The sequence below is a fragment of the Papaver somniferum genome, chromosome 4 (assembly GCF_003573695.1).
Source record: "Papaver somniferum cultivar HN1 chromosome 4, ASM357369v1, whole genome shotgun sequence".
Lineage (NCBI taxonomy): Eukaryota > Viridiplantae > Streptophyta > Magnoliopsida > Ranunculales > Papaveraceae > Papaver > Papaver somniferum.
Genome location: NC_039361.1, coordinates 97,146,197 through 97,170,556, shown reverse-complemented (window position 1 = coordinate 97,170,556; position 24,360 = coordinate 97,146,197). Strand labels below are relative to the sequence as shown.

The window sequence follows — 24,360 nt, the reverse complement described above, 5'->3', positions numbered from 1 at the left end:
ATTAATCTAAAATTGCTTTTATCTCTCAAACTTCTTCTCTACCCATTATAAATCTTTGTCCTTAGAGATTTGAGTTGTCTCTGAGCTAATTTGTAGTGTAGATCACTACATACAGATAGGGCAGTAAAATGAATTGTGTTGGCTGGTTGCAGCTAGGACATTGCAGTTGAAGTTAGAATAAGTATCACTCTCTTAGTTGAGATGTGGAATTGTTAAAGAACGTGCTTAACGGATAATTTGATGTGTTTAGTTATATAAGTTGAGTTATAGTAGAGAGTGGTATATGGAATTGCAGCTAGATAGATTATAGAGTTGTGTTGCATCATGATTGTGCATTATTGAGTAGTGTCCAGTGCAAGGTCCTTGGCTTGCTTAGCTTGAATCAGTCACCCCAGTCAAATGTCTGACTATTTATTTAGCTGACTGAGTCAACCAGTTGACCCATTGAATCATCCGATTGAACTCAGTTGACCATTTGACCAGGACCTTGACCTTAATTGGACGTTGACCGTAATTGACCCCGTCCGTTAGTTAATATTTATTTGACCTAGCTGGGCCAGACCTTGTGTAATCGGCCGGTTCAGTGAGTCATGTCGGATCAGTCCCATGAACTTGGGCTTAGAGTCAATTTTCCTATCTTGATGAATTGGACCATTTATGGTCCGATTCGACCTTTGATTCCTTCCACAAGTTGTATATATTTTTAAGACTTATCAAATGGACTATAGAACCAACCCAACTGGACTAGTAAACTCTTGGATATGCTAAAGGTAGAAAATGAAAAGGTATAGAACCATAATTGGGATTAGAACCATTACATAATTTACTTAACCTTTAACTAGAACTTGTATGATTATTGTGTGAGCCTTTTTAGCTAAGCTCTTAGAATGCTTGTGTGATTAACAATTGGTCTTTATTAACAACGATCGATACAAGGATGAAACAGTGGATTGTGGATTCGAGGTAGACATGGTTTTCCTACAAATCAGGTGGGGACTCTGTAACCTTCTTATAATTATTGAGCTTTCTTTATATCTGAGAGCATGATGAGTCTTTGTTACCTTTGGCATGTTTATGTGTTTTACTATCTATGTAAATGTTTGTATGTGTCTTGATGTACGTGTCATATGCGTTGTATGGTTTCCCGCAAAGAGTGTCTGTGATTCCCCACGGCTCTTTGCTAAGTTAAGTATGACGGCTTCTTCCTCGTTTGAATATATAACTTGTAGGGCGGATTCTTCCCCGTTTCGAGAGTATATAATTGATGTTAATAGTAGGGCGGCTTCTTCCCTGTTTTAATATTACCTAGTAGGGAGGCTTCTTCCCCGTTTCATTATTATATGTACTATTTTATTTTGGGGAAATCACTCGTGTGCATATTATACTTGTTTGTTTAATTTTCTGATCTTGATGGTAATATTCCGAATCATGGTTTGTATGGGCACTATGTGGACGATGTTATTATTATTGATTAGGGTTGCCTTCGCGTCGTCTTATCGAATGAGTTTGGCGAGGTTAGAGTGGCACTTGCTTCATGATGCATAAATAACTGAATGATTAGTTTCTTCTTGTTTCTTTCGATTTATATTCTTTTAGAACTATGAAGCATGTCAGTGATTCCCTAGATGATTGATCAAAAAAAAAAGCATGTCAGTGATTACTTGAGAGTTATATGTTTCCATTGAGCACCCTTTGGGATGATGTGCTCACTTGTTCCCACTTCAGTTCAAAAATGGTGCACGTGAAGGTATCTGTTTCGTAGCTTAGAGCTTTATCGAATCTAGTGTTGTTGTGTATCTTTTACTATATGTATTCTTTCTTTATTCTGTAAACAACACATTAATATATTCTTAGTACTCGAAATACTTATATTTCTATAATATCAGAGATTTTGGGTTTTGGTTATTAGAACTTTATGTAATTATGATTCTTAAAACCGATAATCTAGTTTTGATGCTTCAATTAGGTTGTAATCCTACATCTAAGCAAGTTTAGTATTTGGGGCGTCACAACTAAGTATCACAACTACCCTCATAGATTTTCACGAAGATGTAATAGAGAACTTGCAATGAACAATCTACAAGATTCTCTTACCAGAAGGTTTGATAATACTTACACGACAGTTACCAAGAACTATCATCACTAGCGCTGCCAAATTCATCCTCCTCATAGTAGAAGTCACGACCATCATTACTTCTTGATGAAGAAAATGACCCAACACCAACATCATCATCTGAATCTTCCTCTTCCCTTTCACTTCCAGGTTCAGTTTCTCCCTCCATCATAGGTTCTCCATCAGCATCTAGCCCCTGGATTTTCTCTCGTCAGAATCCATATTCAACGTCTCTGACATGGTTTGAGCAAACTTCCTCAGATTCTTCCTCTCAGCAAGATAGCACATGTACATCTGTAGATGGTGGATTTTCAATAAGGGTTAAAATCGTAAAACCATAATTATACATGCTCCTGATCCAGCAATCAGATGAGTATTGAGTCTCATGTCTCTCATTGAAGCATGAAAGCTCATGCCATGAAATCTCTGATTGAGAATACTGTCTCTTATAGTATATGTAGATTGTAGTCTCAGACAACGGCACATCTCATGAATATTGAGCAATTTCAGTAATTACTTCTATATAGAATCGAAAGATTGGACGTCTCCTAGACAGCTTGCCTTCTAGTATAGAGCAATAACGTCTTCAGGATGCAACAAGGTTTTCCCTGATTATATAAAGGAGATATGACGCTTAAACAAGCTCATGTTACTCAACTCTCAGATAATTAATGCTCCTAGACAGCATGCCTGCTAGTATAGAGCCATCAATTGATTATCTCTAGTCCTTAAATTCATTAACTGAATATTCAGAAATATTTTACGTTCTTCATAATATTTCATTACTTAAATTCGTGGTTCTTCCTAGCAGAATTCCATGGGTTAGTAATAAATATTCAACGTACGGGCATCTGAGCAGCTATCGAGTAAACCCCGACTAAAATGGTGCAAGTGTACTCAGCAATAATGCACAAACGAGCACCTGAACGCACAAACGAGCACTCCAAAACACAAAGGAACAATGAACCTATGCAAAATGGGATGAAAAATAATAATAATAAAATATTGGCAAAGGCGCTAGGGGACTGGGCTCACCGGCCGGCCGGCCATTCACCCCGTGGCCAGTCCCACGTCTAATTTCATATTTTATCATGTTTTATTATTGTTCCCTGATCTTATGAAAGTCCTTCCATTTGAAAAAATCTCCTTCATCTCAAGGAAACTCCCTAGTCTCGTGGTGTTTCCTCATGTCAAAGAAATAATACAAATAAGGAAAGGTGTCGTGGGACCGAGATCACTAGCCGTCCGTCCATGCCCTAGCCGTGGCCAGTCCCACACCTCATGGTTCCTTATTATTTTATGATTTTCCTCATCCCATGAAAATTCCCTAATTTCATGATATTTCCCTCAATTCATGAAAATTACATAAAATTAGGAAAAAACTCACGGGGCCGGGCTCGTTGGCCGGCCGGCCATGCCCTAGCCGTGGCCGGTCCCACACGCCCTTGTTTTATTATTTGTTTCCATCATCTCATGGAAACTACTTCACTTCAAGGAAATTCCCTAGTTTCAACAAACTCCTTGATTTCATGATATTTCCCTAAAATCATGAAAATAGTGTAAAATTAGGGAAAGTGCCATGGGACCGTGTTCATTGGCCGGCCGGACATGCCTTGGCCATATCCGGCCCCACACTTCATGGCTCCCTATTTTATTATTATTATTTTCATAATCTCATGGAAATTCCCTAACCTCATGAAATTCCTCAGTTTCATGGTATTTCCTTCACATCAGAGAAAATACTTAAAATTACATAAAATTGGGAAAGGTGTGCGGGACCGAGCTTGCTAGCCGGCCGGCTATGTCCTAGCCGTGGCCGGTCCCACACCTTACAATCCCCTATTTTATTAATTATTTTTGATCATCTCATGAAGATTCCTCAGTCTCACCAAAACCCTGAATCCTTCATATTTTCTCAAAATGTTGCTCAAACGCGAATCCGAAAATACCGAAACTCTCAGGACTGAGATACAGACATTATGGTGACGCGGGCATGTCTCCTTGACCGACCAAGTATAGACCTAAGGCTTGCAAATAGCCGGTCCCGCATGTTTTAATAATTTTGACTTAATTTGTTCAATTGCTCATGTTGGGTCCAAACTGTTCTCAAACAACTTAGAATTTGCTCAAACGACCATCAGCTGGTCCCATGACCACCAAGAGCCGGCCCCATGAACCCTTGTCGGTCGCTCATCTCTCCATAATCAGGTTTTACTACCTAACGTTCACACGAGCATTATTTCAATAAATGATTAAACTAGCATTTAATCATCCTTTCACCAACTGGTTTTCAGGAGACTTTGGTATGTTGCTCATTTGAGCATCTGGGCGTTACATGGTCGACTCGTCATCCCATGTATCCGGCCCCTCCTTCACTCTGTGGTTGATTTTCAATAAATCATCGATTGATCAAAAATTAGGGTTTCGAATCCAGAGCTCTGCAAAAATGTAATTCTGAGCAGATTCAAATACTAATAATTTTATGATGATCCTGTGATCAACACTTTTATTTATTATGCTCGGCCTAGCTGCTAGTATCTTAAATTAATATTTTATCTGGTCCTGACACCAACAATTCATAAGATGAGAAGCACTTGCTCATACGAGCAATATTTGCTCAGACTAAGGAATATTGGTTTAACTATCAATATTCAACAATTCATCAACATTTGCTCACCTTAAGTTATCAACATTTATTCGACAATATACTTTTGTCTCAGCAGGCATGTTCAATTCATGAGTCTCAGAACATTTGCAAATCATGTTCGACTCAACAACACAAGAACTCATTGTCCCATAAAGTCAGCAACTGACTCCATAATCACGAGATGTCAATCATGTCACATGGGGGATATTAACTAAGGTTTTGGTCTTGTGATCTACGGCACGTGTGTTCATACACACGATGAGAACATGAGCAAGTCGTGCAGTCAGTTGGAGGAGTTAGCAAAGTAATGGGTGGAAAATTAACCAAGTCTCCGCATGATGAGCAACTGGTTTTGACACGATTTCCCACTTCCCCACTCTTTTACTACAACAACTGTCACACTTCATGGGATCAAGGTGTATACAATTCTTGCAATATAAATAAGTCCCTGAATCATGATTGAAAGGACAAGACAATCTCTCGTAAACAGACAACAAGAGATTAAGAACTCAACGTCTGAGCAGTTACTCTCAACAGAAAAAAATTCAATCAATCAGAGCTTATCTTATTTCTTCACGCAGAATACACAACACACCTACAATCTTCGATCACCATTGATCTCACACATTTCTCAGCTTTCCTCCTACAGATCGACCCATCCTCTCTTGTGACCGAATTGACTCTGCAACGGCCATTGTCTTGGTTTAGGCCGGAGTCCTACAGATTTATCTCTCGAACTTAAAGCACTCCCTTCTTGCAGTGCATCTGTGTGAGGTTAAGCATTCCGCTCGGTTCAAGGAGTCTCCTCCGCACGGTCGTTTCCCCAATTCCGTAAAAACCAGGGAATCGTTTTTACCCATCTACAGATTGGGGACCACAGTGGGAGATTAATCTCTAGGTTGCAATCTCAAGCTTTCACAAGATGGTTGATATTAGGTCATGAACGATCGCAAATCCTAACACAAATGATGCTAACACTAGCAACGACACTAATGATGATATTCCAGAAACCATTCCTGCTTCCAACAATGGCGGTGGCGTCACTCCTCATCAGACCGATACTGGAGCACATCCCTTGTTTGGTCGTTTCCCTGAGGAAATCAGAGAAACCCCACCTACCATAGCCGATCTCATGAAGGTGCAAGAGACTCTTTCCAAGAATCAGACTGACATGGCTGCAACACAGAAGGAGCTGTGCAATTATCTCAAAACTCTCACTGACAAGATGTCAGAGAAGACTCAAGAAAAGGGAAAAGAAAAATAAACATCCTCATATGCTAATCCCGAAGTAGTTCCAATTCATACAATGGATGACAGCGAAGTCCGCAAAGCTGCAGACGATCCATCAGCAAAGGAATCATCGAATTTCATTACTCGGGAAAATTTGGAACGCCTCTTAGAGAACCGTGGAAAAGACAATATATCACATGTACATCGTTACCAACCTACGTACCCTGCTGCTACGGAAAGGATTTTTTTCAAAGGCTACACTTAACGTTCACACTTTACAACGAAACAGGAAATTCTCGAGAACATGTCTCTCGATTCTTAGAATCATTAGGCGAGCATGAACACAATCATGTCGTTCGTCTGAAGGAATTTTCAAAGTCTCTGACAGGCAGAGCATATATCTGGTACAACAACATCGCTCCAGGAAGCATTGCCAGCTGAGGAGAGATGATTAATGCTTTTTACAAAAAGTACTTCTTTGTTTCAGAACATGTCGCTCTCTCCGATCTTGGAAGGATGTTTCAAAGGAGCAACGAACATCCCAATGACTATGTGAAAAGGTTCAGAGTTCAAGCTTTGGACTGCCATGATCCAAACGTCATAGAGCAACAACTTGTAAACATGTGCATAAATGGGATGATCCCGGTCTACAGAGCCTTGCTGGAATCTCCAGTTCCAGACTTTTTCAGAGTATCATGAAGCATCCAAACGATCAGAGACTACTGCACCTGATTTACTGGAAAGATCAAAGTCTTCAAGATCGAGGAACCTTGAAGCAGCCGACGCCTAGTTAACAATCAGTACAATCTCCAGCCTTCAACAAACGTTGTTGCTGAAAGGAATGAAAGGAAAGCCGAGACACAACATCGAAGCGCTTCTCCAACATCTCAGGATCCTCTGAAGGCGCAAAGAAAAGATAACCAATCATGAAATGCACAAACTTTGACCCGGCATCAACGAACAAGAAATGATCAGACAGACTCAAACTTCTCTCTTTCCATGAAGGAGTGATCGAGTTACTGGAAGTATGGGTTCAAGATGGTGCGATCAAATTGTCGTTCATCAGGAGAGAGTCACATAAAGAATAAATGGGAATCCCAGGAGTTCACATGAATCCTCTCCATTCAGAACCTTTATGCTCTCTAAACAACCAGTCAAAGAAGCAGTTTAATCCTTGGTCAAAAAGTGATTTGCTCTATCTGTCGAAGGCACAGAGGAGAGACATGTTTACAACACTGAACCACGTTGTATCAAGAAGTCCATTCCGGAAGTACTTCTTGAGCCTCCAACCACAGACCAAGAAATGTACGACTGGGGACTGCTTACCACAGTCAATCTCAGAAGAAACAAATTTGGAAGAATGTTGATCGATGCAGGCACAACCATCAACAACATCCCACTGAAAACCATCGGATCCACAGACACTCGACAAGAAGATACTCATGCTCCTATCTGAATCAGAGACCTTGAAGGAACGCTCGGAAATACTTATGGCTACATCACTCTCAAAGTGAAAATAAGTTCAACCTGGATAGAAACCAAGTTTCACATAATCAGGAAGATCCAGGATATGACATGTCCTCCAGACGAGCGTGGATCCACGCTGAAAATATGGGTACTTACAAAGCGCCTTTGGTTACACATCTTTCCAACGAAGAAAGTTCTGATCCAGAAGATTTAGCGGGTGTTCCATCGTCAGAGCACTTGGAGGAATCTTTGACGAGGTTAAAACAAGAACCTGCAAAATATGCATAGACATTCATCAAAAGGTACTATACTCAGGCAAGTCTCATTCCTCCCATGTCTATGTCATTTATTTCCTCACATGCTATTCTAGCATGGGACTCAATTTTGCTAGCATCTCTGCTATTGCAAGACGCTATAAGTGGGTAATCTCACTTCAGCAATATTTTACCAAGTGGTTGAATCTGACATTTCTCTGAATCGAGCATCTCACTGAGACATTCACTGCCTAGATGATGTTCAAGCACGACAAAGAAAAATTTGAGCATTTCTTCATAGCCTTGCAGGTGTGTTCATGTGTGCCACAAAACCAGAAAGCTTTGATGTTTGCACAATGTTAAATCCCACTACCGCGACTAAAGGAATGCTGAATCAACAGAAGATAGTTGGGACCCAAACGATCAAACCTAAGACATTCTCAAGGGATATGACGCTTCAACGCTCAAGCATCTAAGAAGCCTTCAAGTTGTACTCCCAATCAAAGGGTACACCTCCTATAACGACACATCTAGCTTCGACACAAATATATCGATAATGACACACTGATTCAACACCAGCGCAATCAAAGTGTAACTAAATTACAATCGCTAATTCTTCATTATCCCATGATAAGACTTTTAAAGCAGATGTAATATCATTTATCCATGGATGACACAAACTCCTTCAACATACACTGGGGACTTGATCTTATTGGAATTTGCAATTTGATGTGATTCCATGAAACTTCATCAACGGAACCTCTCTACATCACAAGCCTTGCACGACCAAGGAACTTTTTCTCCTCACATCCATAATGGAGACTGTCGCTGTTATCTGCCACAACAACATCGATTCCCTGACGAAGCCACTTTATAGTAAAGTCATATTCAGGAGAATTTGGGTTGAAGTCCTAGAACATCTTCATATTAGGAATTCCCAACTCACCAACTAGTTCGTGAAAGGCTCACGAAGGAGCAAAGCCTATATCAATAATCATGGTTCTAGCCTTTTTCGGTCTTTGGAGCAACTCCAAACATAATATCGGCATCAGCAAGGATATGTGGAGGATCTCCGTTCATGGTCTCATTATCAACAATAATTTCTGGAGAAATTTTAATCGTGATCTAGCATCAACGACGGTCTCAGGGGCAACATCCTCATGACCAGCTTCATCAACTATCCGTTCTCTGAAATGTTACTCGATGGATCGGACTTATCCAATCACTAATGATTCATATCAAGGTGTGTAGACATGAAATATGTTCACATGAAAGTCTTTCCGAAGCTTGCACAACAGGCAGGCACAATCCCAAGTCTTCTACAAGATGTTCTCATCACCTCTACAAATGAGATACAACATACTTCAGCCCATGGGTTTACAAAAACGTAACAATGAGTGAGGAATGTGACAATACTTCCTCAACTAAATATGTTCTTCTATGTCTCTTCTACAACATATCACAAGGGCGCATCAATCGGACATATGAACTGAAAGATATGGCCTTTACCGTCAGGCCTATGAAATCTGAAAGTCTTGTGCGGGATTACAAATTAAAAATGTGCACGTTCCGTTGGATGACCTATGCAACTCCAAATTGAGTTATTTGTTTCTCATATGATGACTCAGTTTCTTAGCTTCAAACTTTAGGGTCAAGCACCGAATTCCAACGTCGTATGAGCTTCCTACAGCTTCCAGAGCGTACAACATGCAAGCAACAATTCTTGGACGGGATTCATAACTTCCACAGTCGATCGGTGTCCACCAAGTCTTTCCACTAAGTCCTTCATCAAGGTACCTTCAACTTTGACCACCTAGGTCTTTACATCAATTTTTCTACCTGGGTCCTCTATCCAAATCTTTCCAGAAGAAGAGAAAACGAAAAGGAGAGATTTAACAAAATATTGGGGACTGACGGTCCATTGATCATGGCGATTAGTTTCACAGTCCAAGACCCGTGGCACCAGACTCTTATGTTCTGATCATTCATCATAAAATAAATGTTACCATCGGGAAATGCAACCACGGTCATTACATCATCCCCTCTTGAGAGTGACTTCAGTTATGGTCCCGTGACCAGGGTTTCAGAAGTAATGTTTCTACGACTGACAGAAGCAAGACGGTACTGCAAGCACCATTCTCATGTATCAATCAAGGGTTCCTGATCTCAAATAACTCAATAACATTAAAATTCTTCACCAACCGTTCAAGACACAAGTGAATGGTCTAAAGACACAACATGAGTGTTTTACAACAAGATCGCCTGAGTTTACACTGCCACGCACAAAGTAGCAAGCTGGGAGAAATTGGTGAAGAATCTAGGTATGGGTCATATACCATTCTCTTCGTATGGATGTCCTCCACAATATATCCAAAATTCATAGCAATTGTAGAAACGAGCAAAAATATGTGGCCAAAACATTGGACTACATACCAGATGAAAAATTTCTGGAAGTCTCCTGGAAGTTGACTGTTTCATCAATTTCGACCCTTAAACGTGCTCAAAAGCCGAAAATATTCTCTGTTAAAGCTTGGAAATTTTCTGAGGATGAAGAAACATGGGGGAATCACGAAAATCCGGCATCGGACGAAGATTCTACATCATTTTCAATGAAGACCTGCCTTCTGAATTTTCTGATGACGAATTATGACAAAATTCTTCATTCATCTACATCTGAATCAGAAGCTATGCCTTCCGCGCGAGATCAGACTTCATATTCAACCGCTAGTCTTATTTGCTGAAGCCAACGGTGTTTTGCTGATAAGCTGCAAACCTTTTATCTTCAGCTTTCCTTTTCAGTAATGACTCATCTCGTCCGTGCATCTCTTCTGCATACGCCAAGGCTAAGAAAGCGTTGATTCCACCACGGACAACTTCCATATGATCTACAGACATACAATGCTTCATCTTTGCAGCGTCTCTGAAAGGTTGATTCACCTCAGCATGAACATCTGCAGAAGTCTTCATCTTTGACTTGATATTTCTAGAGCGTTCCCCGGAAGCGCCAGAAGAGTGGTTGTAACCATAAGTTACCACTATCTAAGGCGAAAGACATGGAGTCATGGATATACCAATAAAAAACGCGTAACAAAATGATAACAATCCAACTGTTACCTATTTACATTTTCACTAGTTGTAGTGATTATAACGTCAGAATTTCGAAAACTTGCTCGTTCCCTCATACCGCAAAGACGAGCAAAATTCATTATTCAAAATCATGACTTGATTTTCATAAAACCGTGAACAACCCATGTGAATTTTAACATCCACTGGTTTTTCAAAAACTAGACAGACATCCTACAATTGTGAAAACTCACATACATACATTATTTTCACCATGTATAATGGTCTACTTTCAACAGTTGTTCAAAATCAAAACATGATTTTACAAAATATATAAATATTTAACGTGAAACTCACGTAAATTTGAAAAATATATCTATATATTTTTGCTCCCTCGCACGAGCATCTGTCTTTAAAGCGAGAGTATATTTTCAAAGATTTCTGAAAGCTCGGATATAAATTTTTTTCATGAAAGCTCATAAACAAAATTTTATTACTAACAGACGCACGTCTATTAAAAAAAAAAAACTTTTCTCTCGTACGAGCATCCACCTTTGAAACGAGAGTTTATTCCATTTTGTGAAATCTTACATATTTAAAATAATAAAATAAATTTTGGTTTTCATGAAAGCTCATAGACAAAATTTTATATCATCAGACTGAGGTCTATTTTGTTTGTTCCTTAAACTAACAAACGAACGAGCATCTATTCCTAAAACAAGGATTTCTTTTCTTGGGATCGGACCCGGAAATCCTAAGTCGACCAAGATCCCACCATCGAGTCAGCGGTTCTACACCAATTTATGTTCATTAGACGATACTCTATCATGCCGCTGGGATCTTCGTTCAAGCCGTGGTTAGCTCACACAATAAAAAATCCGGTAACATCTTATCTTACGACTAAATTCAATTAGTTATTTCGTTCATAACTTGAAAATCACCATTTAGTGCTGACTGAGGAACATAACAATCCCTCACTAACCAGTGGACTTAATGTAGATGGTGGATTTTCGACAAGGGTTAAAATCGTAAAACCATAATTATACATGCTCCTGATCCAGCAATCAGATGAGTATTGAGGCTCATGTCTCTCATTGAAGCATGAAAGCTCATGCCATGAAATCTCTGACTGAGAATACTGTCTCTCAGAGTATATGTAGATGTGTAGTGTCAGGAAACGACACATCTCATGAATACTTAGAAATTTCAGTAACTACTTCTGTATAGAATCGAAATATTGGACGGCTCCTAGACAGCTTGCCTGCTAGTATAGAGCAATACCATCTTTAGGATGCAACAAGGTTTTCCCCGACTATATAAAGGACATATGACGCTTCAACAAGCTCATGTTACTCAACTCTCAGATAATTAATGCTCCTAGACAGCATGCCTACTAGTATAGAGCCATCAATTAATTATCTCTAATCCTTAAATTCATTAACTGGATATTCAGAAATATTTTACGTTCTTCATAATATTTCATTACTTCGTGGTTCTTACCAGCAGAATTCCATGGGTTAGTAATAAATATTCAATGTACGGGAATATGAGCAGCTATCGAGTAAGCTCCGACTAAAATGGTGCAAGTGTACTCAGCAATAATGCACAAACGAGCATTCCAAAACACGAAGGAACAATGAACCTATGCAAAATGGGATGAAAAATAATAATAATAAAATATTGGCAAAGGCGCTAGGGGACTGAGCTCACCGGCCGGCCAGTGACGCTGTGGCCATTCCCACGCCTAATTTCATATTTTATCATGTTTTATTATTTTTCCCTGATCTCATGAAAGTCCTTTCATTTGAGAAAATCTCATTCGTCTCAAGGAAACTCTCTAGTCTCATGGTGTTTCCTCATGTCAAAGAAATAATAAAAATAAGGAAAGGTGTCGTGGGACCGAGCTCACTAACCGGCCGGCCATGCCCTAGCCGTGGCCGGTCCCACACCTCATGGTTCCTTATTATTTTATTATTTTCCTCATCCCATGAAAATTCCCTGATTTCATGATATTTCCCTCAACTCATGAAAATTATATAAAATTAGGGAAAAACTCATGGGACCGGGCTCATTGGCCTACCGGCCATGCCCTAGCCTTGGCCGGTCCCACACGCCTTGTTTTATTATTTGTTTCCATCATCTCATGGAAACTCCTTCACTTCAAGGAAATTCCCTAGTTTCAACAAACTCCTTGATTTCATGATATTTCCCTAAAATCATGAAAATAGTATAAAATTAGGGAAAGTGCCATGGGACCGTGTTCAATGGCCGGCCGGACATGCCTTGGACATATCCGGTCCCACACTTCATGGCTCCCTATTTTATTATTATTATTTTCATAATCTCATGGAAATTCCCTAACCTCATGAAATTCCTCAGTTTCATGGTATTTCCTTCACATCAGAGAAAATACTTAAAACTACATAAAATTGGGAAAGGTGTGCGGGACCGAGCTTGCTAGCCGGCCGGCCATGTCCTAGCCGTGGCCGGTCCCACACCTTAAAATCCCCTATTTTATTAATTATTTTTGATCATCTCATGAATATTCCTCAGTCTCAGCAAAACCCTGAATCCTTTATATTTTCTCAAAATGTTGCTCAAACGCGCATCCGAAAATACCGAAACTTTCAGGACTGAGATACAGACATTATGGTGACACGGGCATGTCTCCTTGACCGACCAAGGCTAGAACTAAGGCTTGAAAATAGCCAGTCCCGCATGTTTTAATAATTTTGACTTAATTTGTTCAATTGCTCATATTGGGTCCAAACTCTTCTCAAACAACTTAGAATTTGCTCAAACGACCATCAGCTGGTCCCATGACCACCAAGAGCCGGCCCCATGAACCCTTGTTCGGTCGCTCATCTCTCCATAATCAGGTTTTACTACCTAACGCTCACACGAGCATTATTTCAATAAATGATTAAACCATCATTTAATCATCCTTTCACCAACTGGTTTTCAGGAGACTTTGGTATGTTGCTCATTTGAGGATCTGGGTGTTACATGGTCGACTCGTCATCCCATGTAGCCGGCCCCTCCTTCACTATGTGGTTGATTTTCAATAAATCATCGATTGATAAAAAATTAGGGTTTCAAATCCAGAGCTCTGTAAAAATGTAATTCTGAGCAGATTCAAATACTAATAATTTTATGATGATCCTGTGATCAACACTTTTATTTATTATGCTCGACCTAGCTGCTAGTATCTTAAATTAATATTTTATCTTGTCCTGACACCAACAGTTCATCAGATGAGCAGCACTTGCTCATACGAGCAATATTTGCTCAGACTAAGGAATATTGGTTTAACTATCAATATTCAACAATTCAGCAACATTTGCTCACCTTAAGTTATCAACATTTATTCGACAATATACTTTTGTCTCAGCAGGCATGTTCAATTCATGAGTCTCAGAACATTTGCAAATCATGTTCGACTCAACAACACAAGGACTCATTGTCCCATAAAGTCAGCAACTGACTCCATAATCACGAGATGTCAATCATGTAACATGGGGGATAATAACTAGGGTTTTGGTATTGCGGTCTACGGCACGTGTGTTCATACACACGATGAGAATGTGAGCAAGTCTTGCGGTCTACGGCACCTTATAGTCACACTTATATGATCGAGTCAGAATACGCATGTCTTTGTGTATGGGGAAGGTCGTCGGTTACTGACTCATGAATGGTGTCTCTCTCTCATATATATATATATATATATATATACAACCGGTACCTTCTCATCGTATTCCTTAATCTCTTATTCTTTCCTCCTTTTGTGGGCTACTCGACTTGCATGGCTGACTCTCTCCATGGGTACGTGCTAGTCTTAGCACATATTCCTGCATTAACCTCTGTGATGTTCAAGCATGACGAACCGAAGCATATGCTTCTTGTGAAGGCTGAAGTCGAAGTGCTACGGGAGCGGAGAATTTCTAACAGGCATGACGCGAATACTAAGTTTGGGGAGGTGTCTGAAGATTATCAAACCGAGTTAGACACGGAGCCAGCGGGTCGGGTATCGTCAGAGACTAAACGCGCTCTGAATGATGCCTCTATGGCACATGGCACGGATAATCGGTTGTATGCAGATTCCTTGGTAATGGTGGCTACAATAGACTGGGCTATTTCAGATTGTCGCCTCTGGATTTCCAACCTAGTGATGCGGTCACTCCTTGTTCACACTCTGGTCTTAACAGCGACCACTTCACTTGTAACTCATCCTTATACTGAAGATGAACTAGCACGTCTGCTTTTTCTAAGAGAGGAAGCGGGAATGTCGTGGACTCTTCGTTCATTCCACCGAGACAAAACGCTTAGAGAATATGATGAACACGAGGACACCCTTTCACTTTCCCAAGGGGCTGGGGACGAGGACAAGATCATTCAGGCTATTACTAAACGAGTTCACGAGGATGATCAATATTTGCGCTTGGCTGACGTACAAGTCAGCGATAGTCGCCTGATAATGGAGTCTCTAGACGTAGACATTGCTTGCTGCCGTTTGGTATTGGCAGACTAAATTTTTTTCTTTTAGTATATATTTATTATATATATATATATATATATTTTAATATTTCTCGAAGTATGGCCCCCTTTCGATGCTGTCCACGTGTCAGTCGTTGTTTTGCGGTCGTTGTAATTGTTCATGTTTTCCTGATTCTCTATAAATATGCAATTTAAGCTTCTTTGAGCTCCAACTTGTCTGCTTCTTTATTTTGTTCTAAATGGCATATGTTCTTCATGGTTACTTACTTTCGCTGACACCGATACCATCGCTGGTTGACCCTCGTTATAAAGAGGAGGAACTTGCAAGGCTTTTGCTAGTAAAAGCGGAGATTGAAGCGCTCAAGATGCGGAGGGAGATTGACAGGGATGGAAAACATGCCCAATTTTCTGATCAATACGACACATTCCAGATGGATGAAAGGGTTCGAACGAGGGGGCGCGTATACGTCCAAATCCGCTGTGCGTTAGACGAGACGGTTAAGATCCGTCAAGCTTCCGATCATCTCTTTGAAGAGTCCGTTGTGATGATGTCCAGTATAGATCAAGCCATAGCTGACTGCCGTCTATATATCTCTGAGCGGGCTTCCCCTCACTTGCACGTGTATACTTTAACCCTTACAGCAGTCTCCACACTTGTTCGCTCCTTCGATATCCCTGGTGAATTGAGGCGTTTGTTCCTTTTGAGGGAGGGGACAGATATGTTGTTGGATTCTCGGGTGGTGCGCATGGACAAGATGCGTGCGATTTATCATGGTCGAGAGGAAACGCTAGCCGCTTCTCGTAAATCAAAGGTTCCTAGCGAAATAAAGGAGCTCGCTGAATTGGCTAATGAAGCCGATTATGCGTTGGATACTGCTATTGATCAGCGTGAGGAAGCTCTCTTAATGGTGCAGTCAGTATATGCAGATGTTTCTCATTATCATATGTTACTATCGCACGAGTGTCAGACGACTTTTTTTTTTTTTTTTTTTTCAATATTCAGGTGTTCATTCTATGTAATGTAGGTTTAACTAAAGATATGCTTATTCCTATTCCATCCCCTCTTTTTTTGTGTGTGTTTTTGTTAGCGGGATGTGTGTTAAACGCGCCTACTCCCCCTTCATTTTTCTCAACAGGGATTGGGAGGGCGAGATGTATGGTAAATGCGCCTACTCCCCCCTTCATTTTTCGCAACAGGGATTGGGAGGGCGGAATGTATGTAAAACGCGCCTACTCCCTCTTCATTTTTCTCAACAGGGTTTGAGAGGGCGAGATGTATGTTAAACGCGCCTAGTCCCTCTTTCATTTTTCTCAACGGGGTTTGGGAGGGCGAGATGTATGTTAAACACGCCTACCCCCCCTTCATTTGTTCAATCAGGGGATTGGGAGGGCGGTATGTGTGTTCAATTGGTTAGGAGCCATTGGCATTCATGTAATCTTTTTTCAGCTGATCGGGTGCCATTAGCATTCCTACAACCTTTTGTCAGTTGATCGGGCGCCATTGGCATTCCCATAACCTTTTGTCAGTCGATCAGGAGCCATTGGCATTCCTGCAACCTTTAGTAAATTTGTCAGTCGATCGGGCGCCATTGGCACTCCCGCATCCTTTTGTCAGTCGATCGGGCGCCATTGGCCTTCCCACAACCTTTAGTAAATTTTTCAGCCGATCGGGCGCCATTGGCACTCCCGCAGCCTTTTGTCAGTCGATCGGGCGCCATTAGCATTCCCACAACCTTTTGTCAGTCGATCAGGCGCCATTGTCACTCCTGCAACCTTTAGTAAATTTTTCAGCTGATCGGGCGCCATTAGCACTCCCGCAGCCTTTTGCTAGTCGTTTCGGGCGCAACTGGCATTCCCGCGATCTTGGTGGATGTTACGAATCATATATCAAAAGTTGGTATTTATTCGAAACGATGGTTTTACATTGATTTATCCATGCGTATAACTTCTTTAGCCATTTACCATTGATCGGTGACTTGATCTTCGTGTCGTTCATGCGTCTGAGATTGTAATACCCAGTTTGCGGCGAATTTTCATGCGCTAGCATTCCTTTGCACATGAGGAGAAATCTTAAGGACCAAATCGTCTACTTCGAATCACCTATCCTTTACATTCTGATTATGATAATCTGTTGTTCGCTTCCTGTATGCCTCAGCAAACCGTTCAGCCCGGGCTCTCCTCTCTTCTATTGTGTCTAAATGGGAAAAGCGACTTACTTCATCCGGAGTTGTATGACTAGCCATTGCTACCCTCGCGGATGGAATTGCAATCTCTGCCGGTAATATCGCGTCCTCCCCATATACCAGAGAATACGGTGATGCCTCCGTGGAACTTCATTTCGAGATTCTGTATGCTCATACCGCGAGCGGGAGATGCTCATGCCACTCTCTGGATGGTCTTCCACTGTCCTGCTCAAGACCCGGATCAGTGTCTTATTGCTCGCCTCGGCTTTCCTGTTCCCTTTAGAATAGTAGGGGGATGATGTATGAATCCTCACATTATATTGCTGTAGCAAATCCATCACATCTTTGTTTACGAACGATTTTGCATTATCTGCCCTGATAATCATGGGCGCTCCAAATCTGCGGATGATGTACTCTTTGATGAATGCTGCGATGGTCTCCCCGACATAGTCTTTGAGAGGTATCGCTTCGACCCATTTCGTGGTATATTAAGTGGCGGTTATTATTTACTTATGGCGTTTCGAGGACATCGGGTTGATCTTTCCTATAATGTCTAAATCCCAACCGTGGAATGGCCATGGCGTTACCATGCTATGCAGTAGGGTGTGGGGATTTCTGATTATGTTCCCATGTGTTTGGCAGTTGATATCACTTTCCATGGTGGGCCAGTAAAACCCGCCATCATAGAGTTGCAGGAACAACTTCCGCATTGCTTGATGTTCTGTATTGTGTGAACGATTCATTACTTCAGCAGCCTTCTTGGCTGATAAGCACCTTAGTACCGCGTTACTGTAGCTTCTGCGGTACATGATCCTCTCATGCATGAAGAAACGCGCCGCTTTCTTTTGAATTCTTAGAGCCGTTTTCCTGTCGCTGGGTAATTTGCCATTTTGGATGAAATCCATGTATGGTTGTCTCCAATCCACCCTGTCGACTGTGCAGAACTCTGCGGGTTGTGGTGGGGCTTGGAAATCAGCGCAACTGTCTTGGAGGGCCGCTGCTTGTGCCGACATGCTGGGCCAATATACCCCTCTCATATGAAGCTTTCTGTAGAGGTGAACCGCTGCGGTTTGACCACATGTTGTCGCATGTAGCTCCTAGAGTATCTTTTCCGCTTATCTCTTACCCACACATCTGGAAAGATATCCCCCTGCCGCTCGATAGTAAAGCGCTCCTTGGATCAATACGAACTGTTTCAGAGTTTGGGTAGGTATTACACGATCCTCCTCTGTTTTAGTCAAGTCGTCAATGTAAGTCCGCCTCCAATCGTCTGCTTCTTCAAAGGCCATGTCTTCTTTCCAGGTGCTTGGCAACTCCTTCCTTCTGACTGTTCATGTACCCTCTTCCTTATCATTTAGCTGTATCTTGCTAGCTAATGTTGCCAGGGCATCTGCGTGTTTGTTCTTTCCTCTACCTGTATGATTTAGGGTCGACCCTGTTTGACTTCTCAGGTTTTGATCCTCCACTCGATATGGGGTTAAGTGTGGTTCGTTGACGTGGAAGTCCCCGTTGACTTGATTGGTCACCAACCTCGAGTCGCCCTTTATCTCGACACCTCCTAGGCCAAGCTCCTTTGACATCCTGAGCCCTAGGATCAAAGCTTCATATTTGATGATATTATTACTGCAGGGGAAGTCCAACTTGAACGAATATGAGAACAATTCTCCTTGCGGTGCTTCGAACACTACTCCCGCTCCTCCAACGGTATCATATGACGATCCGTCGAAAAACATGGTCCAAGACTTGCTAAAATCGGCGGTAGCTACCTCTCCCGGTTCCTGGTCGTGAATTTCGTCATCTCCTTCCCCAAGGAACATGGCCATTAGATCAGCGATCGCTTGTCCTCGCACTTCTTTAGGTAGCTGGTAATCGAGTTCAAACTCTGATAATTGTAACAGACATCAGGTCGTTCTCCCAGTCCGGACAGGCTTAGAGGCGAGATACGCTATGGGGTTTGTCGCGGCTACCACGACCGTCTTATGCGTCAGAAGATACGACCTTAGTTTCTGTGTTGCGTAGATGAGGGCTAGGCATGCTTGTTCTACTCGTGGGTATCTCAATTCCGCGTCTCTTAAAACCCGACTCACATAGTAGATGGGTGATTATTCATTTCCTCCCATATCTTGTGTCAGGACTGCCCCTATGGATGAGATCGTGAACGCTGTGTATAAGTAAAGAGGCACCCCTTTCATTGGTGCTTTGAGAACTTGGGGGATGACGAGGCATTTCTTTAGTTTTTCAAACGCGACTTGTTGAGTCTCTTCCCATTTGAAGATAGTCCCTTTCCTTAGTAGGGGCAAGAATGCCGACATTATCTGAGTCAAACCAGGAACGAAGCGCCGTATATAAGATATACGTCCTATAAATGTCTGGAGCTCTTTGGTATTAGTTGGTTGTACCATAGTCATAATCGCCTCGACCTTACTTGGATCTACTTGAATCCATTCATTGGTTACAACGAATCCCAATAACTTTCCATATGTAACCCCAAAGGCGCACTTGAGCGGGTTCATCTTAAGTTGGTATTTCCTACATCTTTCGAAGACCGTCTTTAGGTGAGATTTGTGGCTCTGAGTCACTGAAGTCTTAACCACGATGTTGTCCACATATACCTCTACCGTCTGATGCAGTAGATCGTGGAATATGGATGTCATGGCACGTTGGTACGTGGCACCGGCGTTCTTTAGTTCGAAGGGCATCATAACATAGTAGAAATTCCCATATGGAGTTTGGAAAGCAGTCTTCTTTGCATCTTCCTCGGCCATCTTTAATTGGTTATATCCATTAGACCCATCCATGAAAGAGAAGCCTGTCTTGCCTTCAGTCGCGTCCAGCGTTAAATCAATGTTGGGTAGTGGGGAATCATCTTTGGGACAGGCCCGATTGAGATCCCTATAGTCTATGCAGCATCGGATCTTTCCATTCTTCTTCACCACTGGGACGAATTTGGCTAACCAGGTCGGGTGCTGGATAGGTTTGATGAATTTTGCTTTCAACAAATGTTCCATTCTTTCTTTATTGCGAGAGCGGTCGCACTCGGGAACTCTCCACTTCTTTGTTTTATCGGCTAGAATTCAGGAGACACTCTAAGGTTATGAGCTACGAGGATGCTATCTAGACCCGACATTTCGTCATAATCGTAAGCGAAAACATCTCTGTATTCTCTGAGCAAGGTGATCAGAGCTTCCCTTTCTTTCGCGTCCAAACTTTTACTGATCATGATCGGTCGCTTATCGTCTTATGTTCCGATGTTAACCTCTTCTACGTCATCCATGGTGAGATCTTTAGGAGACCGTTCTTCTACAGACTGTGTACTCTCATTAAGTAGTTCCCGTAATTCTTCATCATCAATTTTATTTTATGGTAGCTCGTTTAGGTTTTGATCGTCTGAGGGGGCCTCTACGTCAGGTGTGTCGAAGTTTTACGTGCCTGTAGATGCTCCCTCGGTTAATTGCTATAAGCGGTACACGTGCCCCCCACCTGGTCTTGAAAAACGCTGGAACCTAGGTTGATCTTCATGTTTCCGTTTTCTTTCCTCTGGGAACGTCGTCCTGGACGGGCTGAAGACTGACTTTGTTGGCTCCGTCTTCTCTTCCTCGCTCCATTTTGGTAATGGGGTAAGTTTCACCTCGGGGATTTCATTCGCCTCCTTAGTCGAATCATAAAAAACCGTATCTGCCATGTAAGCTTCTTCAGGGTCAAAGGGGTGGCTCGTGGCTGGTATCCGAAATTGCCTCCCTCATATGTTAGTCTTGACACACTGATGGTACGTTAAAGCTACCATTTTATGGTTGAGTAACCACCCTCGTCCTAGCAGTACATGGAACGTCGTGTCGTCTTCTAGTACATAGAAAGGGGTAAGTCCACGAATGGGACCAATCTTCATAACCAAATGGACGATCCCGATTGTCGCCTGAGTATGTCCTCCAAATACTTTCACAGTCGTGGTTCGCATTTTAATTGCCGACCGCTGTACCCCAAGGAATTCTAGTATATGCGTAGAGATTATATTTAAAGATGCGCCACCGTCTACGAAAGACCTCTTCAAAGGAACCTTATTGATATACGCAGTCAGGTAGAAGGGTCTAAGGTTCTCTCCCGGATATAAAATATCCTCGTCTGTGAATACGATAGCTTCTCTGGGAAGGGAATCGTAAGGCCTTCCTGCCGCAATTGCCGCGATAAATTTGGCCGCTTCCCTGCTCTGATCCTCGCTAAAACCCAGCGAGTCAAAAAACTGCTGAGCCAATACTGTACCCGCGAATTTTCTAGCGACACCATATGTATTTGTAAATACGCGGCCTTCTATGGTAACCTCGCATGCTTCTTCATCCTTTTCTTCCCATGGTTTCCATTCATCTCCGTTGGGATCATGAGAAAGTATCATTACATGATTTTGGATTTCTTTTGCTCCATCGGGATCTCCCATTTCGAATTCGCCCCCTTCCAGTTTCTTCTGAAACATTCTTATTAAGTTATAGCAGTCGACCGTGGGGTGTTGTACTCTACGATGAAAGTGACAGTACCTGGCGTTGCTCTTCTGGGTATCGGTGGGATTCGCCTTCGTTAGAGGCAACTGAATTTCTTTATCCTCCATCCACTGCTCTTGGAGCCCGACGATCTGCTCTTTATCACAGGGAAATGGGAGAGGAAGCGGTTGATCTCTATATGACTGATTTGTTTGCGCTCCCCAGCCTTCTTGGTTGTTGTTTGCGCGGTTGTTCCTTGGTGTTATTGAGACGGTGTTGACCGCATTGTGCCAAACATAATCCGAGTTGCTTTCTTCGATATAATCGGCGATTCTTGCTGCCGCTTCATCCAGCTCGACCAAGGTTGGGAATCGGAAGTTCACCAGGCTTTTCTTGAAAAACGGTATCATTCCGCGTACGCAGATCTCCACTAATGCATCTTCTTTAACGTTCTCATGGCAATCCAGCGCAAAATGACGAAACTGGGTGATATACTTCCCTATGTCTTCCCCTAACCGTTGGTTACATTTACTCAAGTCGATGGTCGTGACTTTCCTTTTTGCCGAATAAAATTTTCTGAGGAAGTGTGTGGACAGGTCCGTCTTCCGGGATTTAGGTTGTCATACCACGAGAAGGCCATATCAGTCAACGACTTCGGGAACTCCCTTAGGCACAACTTCCCATCAGAGGCTCGATCGTTCATAGAGGCGACGAATCTGCTAAGGTGTTCTCGCGCATTCCCTTGTCCATCAGACACTTTGAACTTCGGTGAAGTATAATCCTCTGAATATTGATATTCCACGATCTCGGGGGTGTATGGGCTTGCCATGAAATCGTAATTGTTCTGTTTTACCACTTTGTAGTTTGTCTCGAAAAATTTGGCCATCACCTCCTGTGTCATCATTCCGTGATCTTCTTCTTTATCCTCGGCGCTTTCCAAGCATTCTTTAGCGCATTGATCGTTGCTAGCTTCTCTCAGCAATCTTCTCAACTCTCTTTCCCTGCGGATGTGTTCCTCCAACTCTTTCTGCATTTCCTTTAAAGTGGGTTGCGTGAGTGACGTGCTTCCGGCCTCTAGTTTCTTATCTCTTTCCTGCGTCGCTTCAGGTCTTCTCGCTTGTAAGATTGGGTCCGTCACTATACCTATCCGCTCCCCTTCTAGATTAGGGGGCGGATTATTCAACTTACCGTTAGTCGCGTTTTGGGTAGTACCACTCGGCTGCATCATGATAGACTAGGCACGAGTCTCCGGGTATGGTTGCCAAATGTTAATACCGGAATTCTCGTTGGGTTATACCCGTCCTAGTGTACCAAGATGACCTCACTTTTCTTAGAATATTATGAGAGAGAGTTGTCCTTCCATTGTACCTTGTCCTTTCTTATATAGACTTTCTAAAAGCCCATTCTTTTTATGACATCTTGACATGTGTCCTAAACCTCCTTAATTACTACTAATGACATCCCTTCTCTAATATAACCTCCTTCTTCCTTGTTAATTCCTTCATTGTCCCTTCCAACTCATGGGTACTTCTTTGGTGGACTTGGTCCTTAGTCCCCAACTCCCCATGTTCTATGCGTGGCCTTTCCCCTCTTTGGGGAACCCTAACCTGGTTAAGGGGAACTATTTTTCATGTATCAACAATCCGCCAATTCCCTTCTTCTGCTTAAATAAGGGGAGTAGTTCAACCATAAATGACAATTTATGGTGCTTGGTTAAACATCTCGTCCCTTGGATATTCACGCCATCTCAAGACCATGCACAAAACCATTATTATACCTTGCATGCTTATTTTCAAACCCTAACTCTAGACTTTTCATTACTCGATAAACCTTTTAGAATCACCATTAAGAGCTGCATTGGTGGTTCACCTAATTTAGAATCGTTTTTATATGCCCTAATTAAAGTCTATGATTTTATGCATATCCAGAAGAGGCAACACCTGTTGAGAGGCAACATTGAACTCTGGAGCACATTGGCTAGGCAGGTTGTAGCTACATGCAATACGGGGTCCAACAGTTTCTCAAAACCATTAAACAGCCAAAAAAAGACCACCACCTTTACCCCTACTCAAAACGTTGGTGAGGCTTCCCATTTTCCCTCCTTACACTTACATCAGCTCACAAAAAAAATCAAATTTCATCACCATAATTATAATTGGCAGTATATGTTGGAGGAACTATCACCACAACACAAAAGACAACTGCATTCATTTCTCAACTACCACCCTTTACCTTATGCTTAGTATTTTATTCATACAAATTACCAACCCAATAACCATATCCAAGGAAAATTTGTTTTATTAGCTTTACGTCATCAATCTCACGTTAACAATGGTACTCAGCTAGCCAGAATCCATCAGATAAATCATGAGAAAGTTGTTTTGTCTCCACCATATGGTACTTTGATACCAAAAAATGCCAACACTTCTTTCATTCTTTC

At 41.9% G+C, this 24,360-nt stretch overlaps 2 protein-coding genes across 2 annotated transcripts; both read right to left on the bottom strand.

The window, feature by feature from the left end:
* Positions 1-17,957: 17,957 nt before the first annotated feature.
* On the bottom strand, positions 17,958-18,464 carry LOC113272859. The gene has a single exon (XM_026522653.1). It carries the CDS (start codon positions 18,462-18,464, stop codon positions 17,958-17,960), a length of 507 nt encoding a protein of 168 aa, XP_026378438.1.
* Positions 18,465-21,190: 2,726 nt separating this feature from the next.
* Positions 21,191-23,148, bottom strand: LOC113272858. The gene is made up of 2 exons (XM_026522651.1): positions 22,547-23,148; positions 21,191-22,475 (listed from the first exon to the last, which is right to left on the bottom strand). The coding sequence occupies exons 1-2, from the start codon at positions 23,146-23,148 to the stop codon at positions 21,191-21,193; spliced, it is 1,887 nt and encodes a 628-aa protein (XP_026378436.1).
* Positions 23,149-24,360: the final 1,212 nt, after the last annotated feature.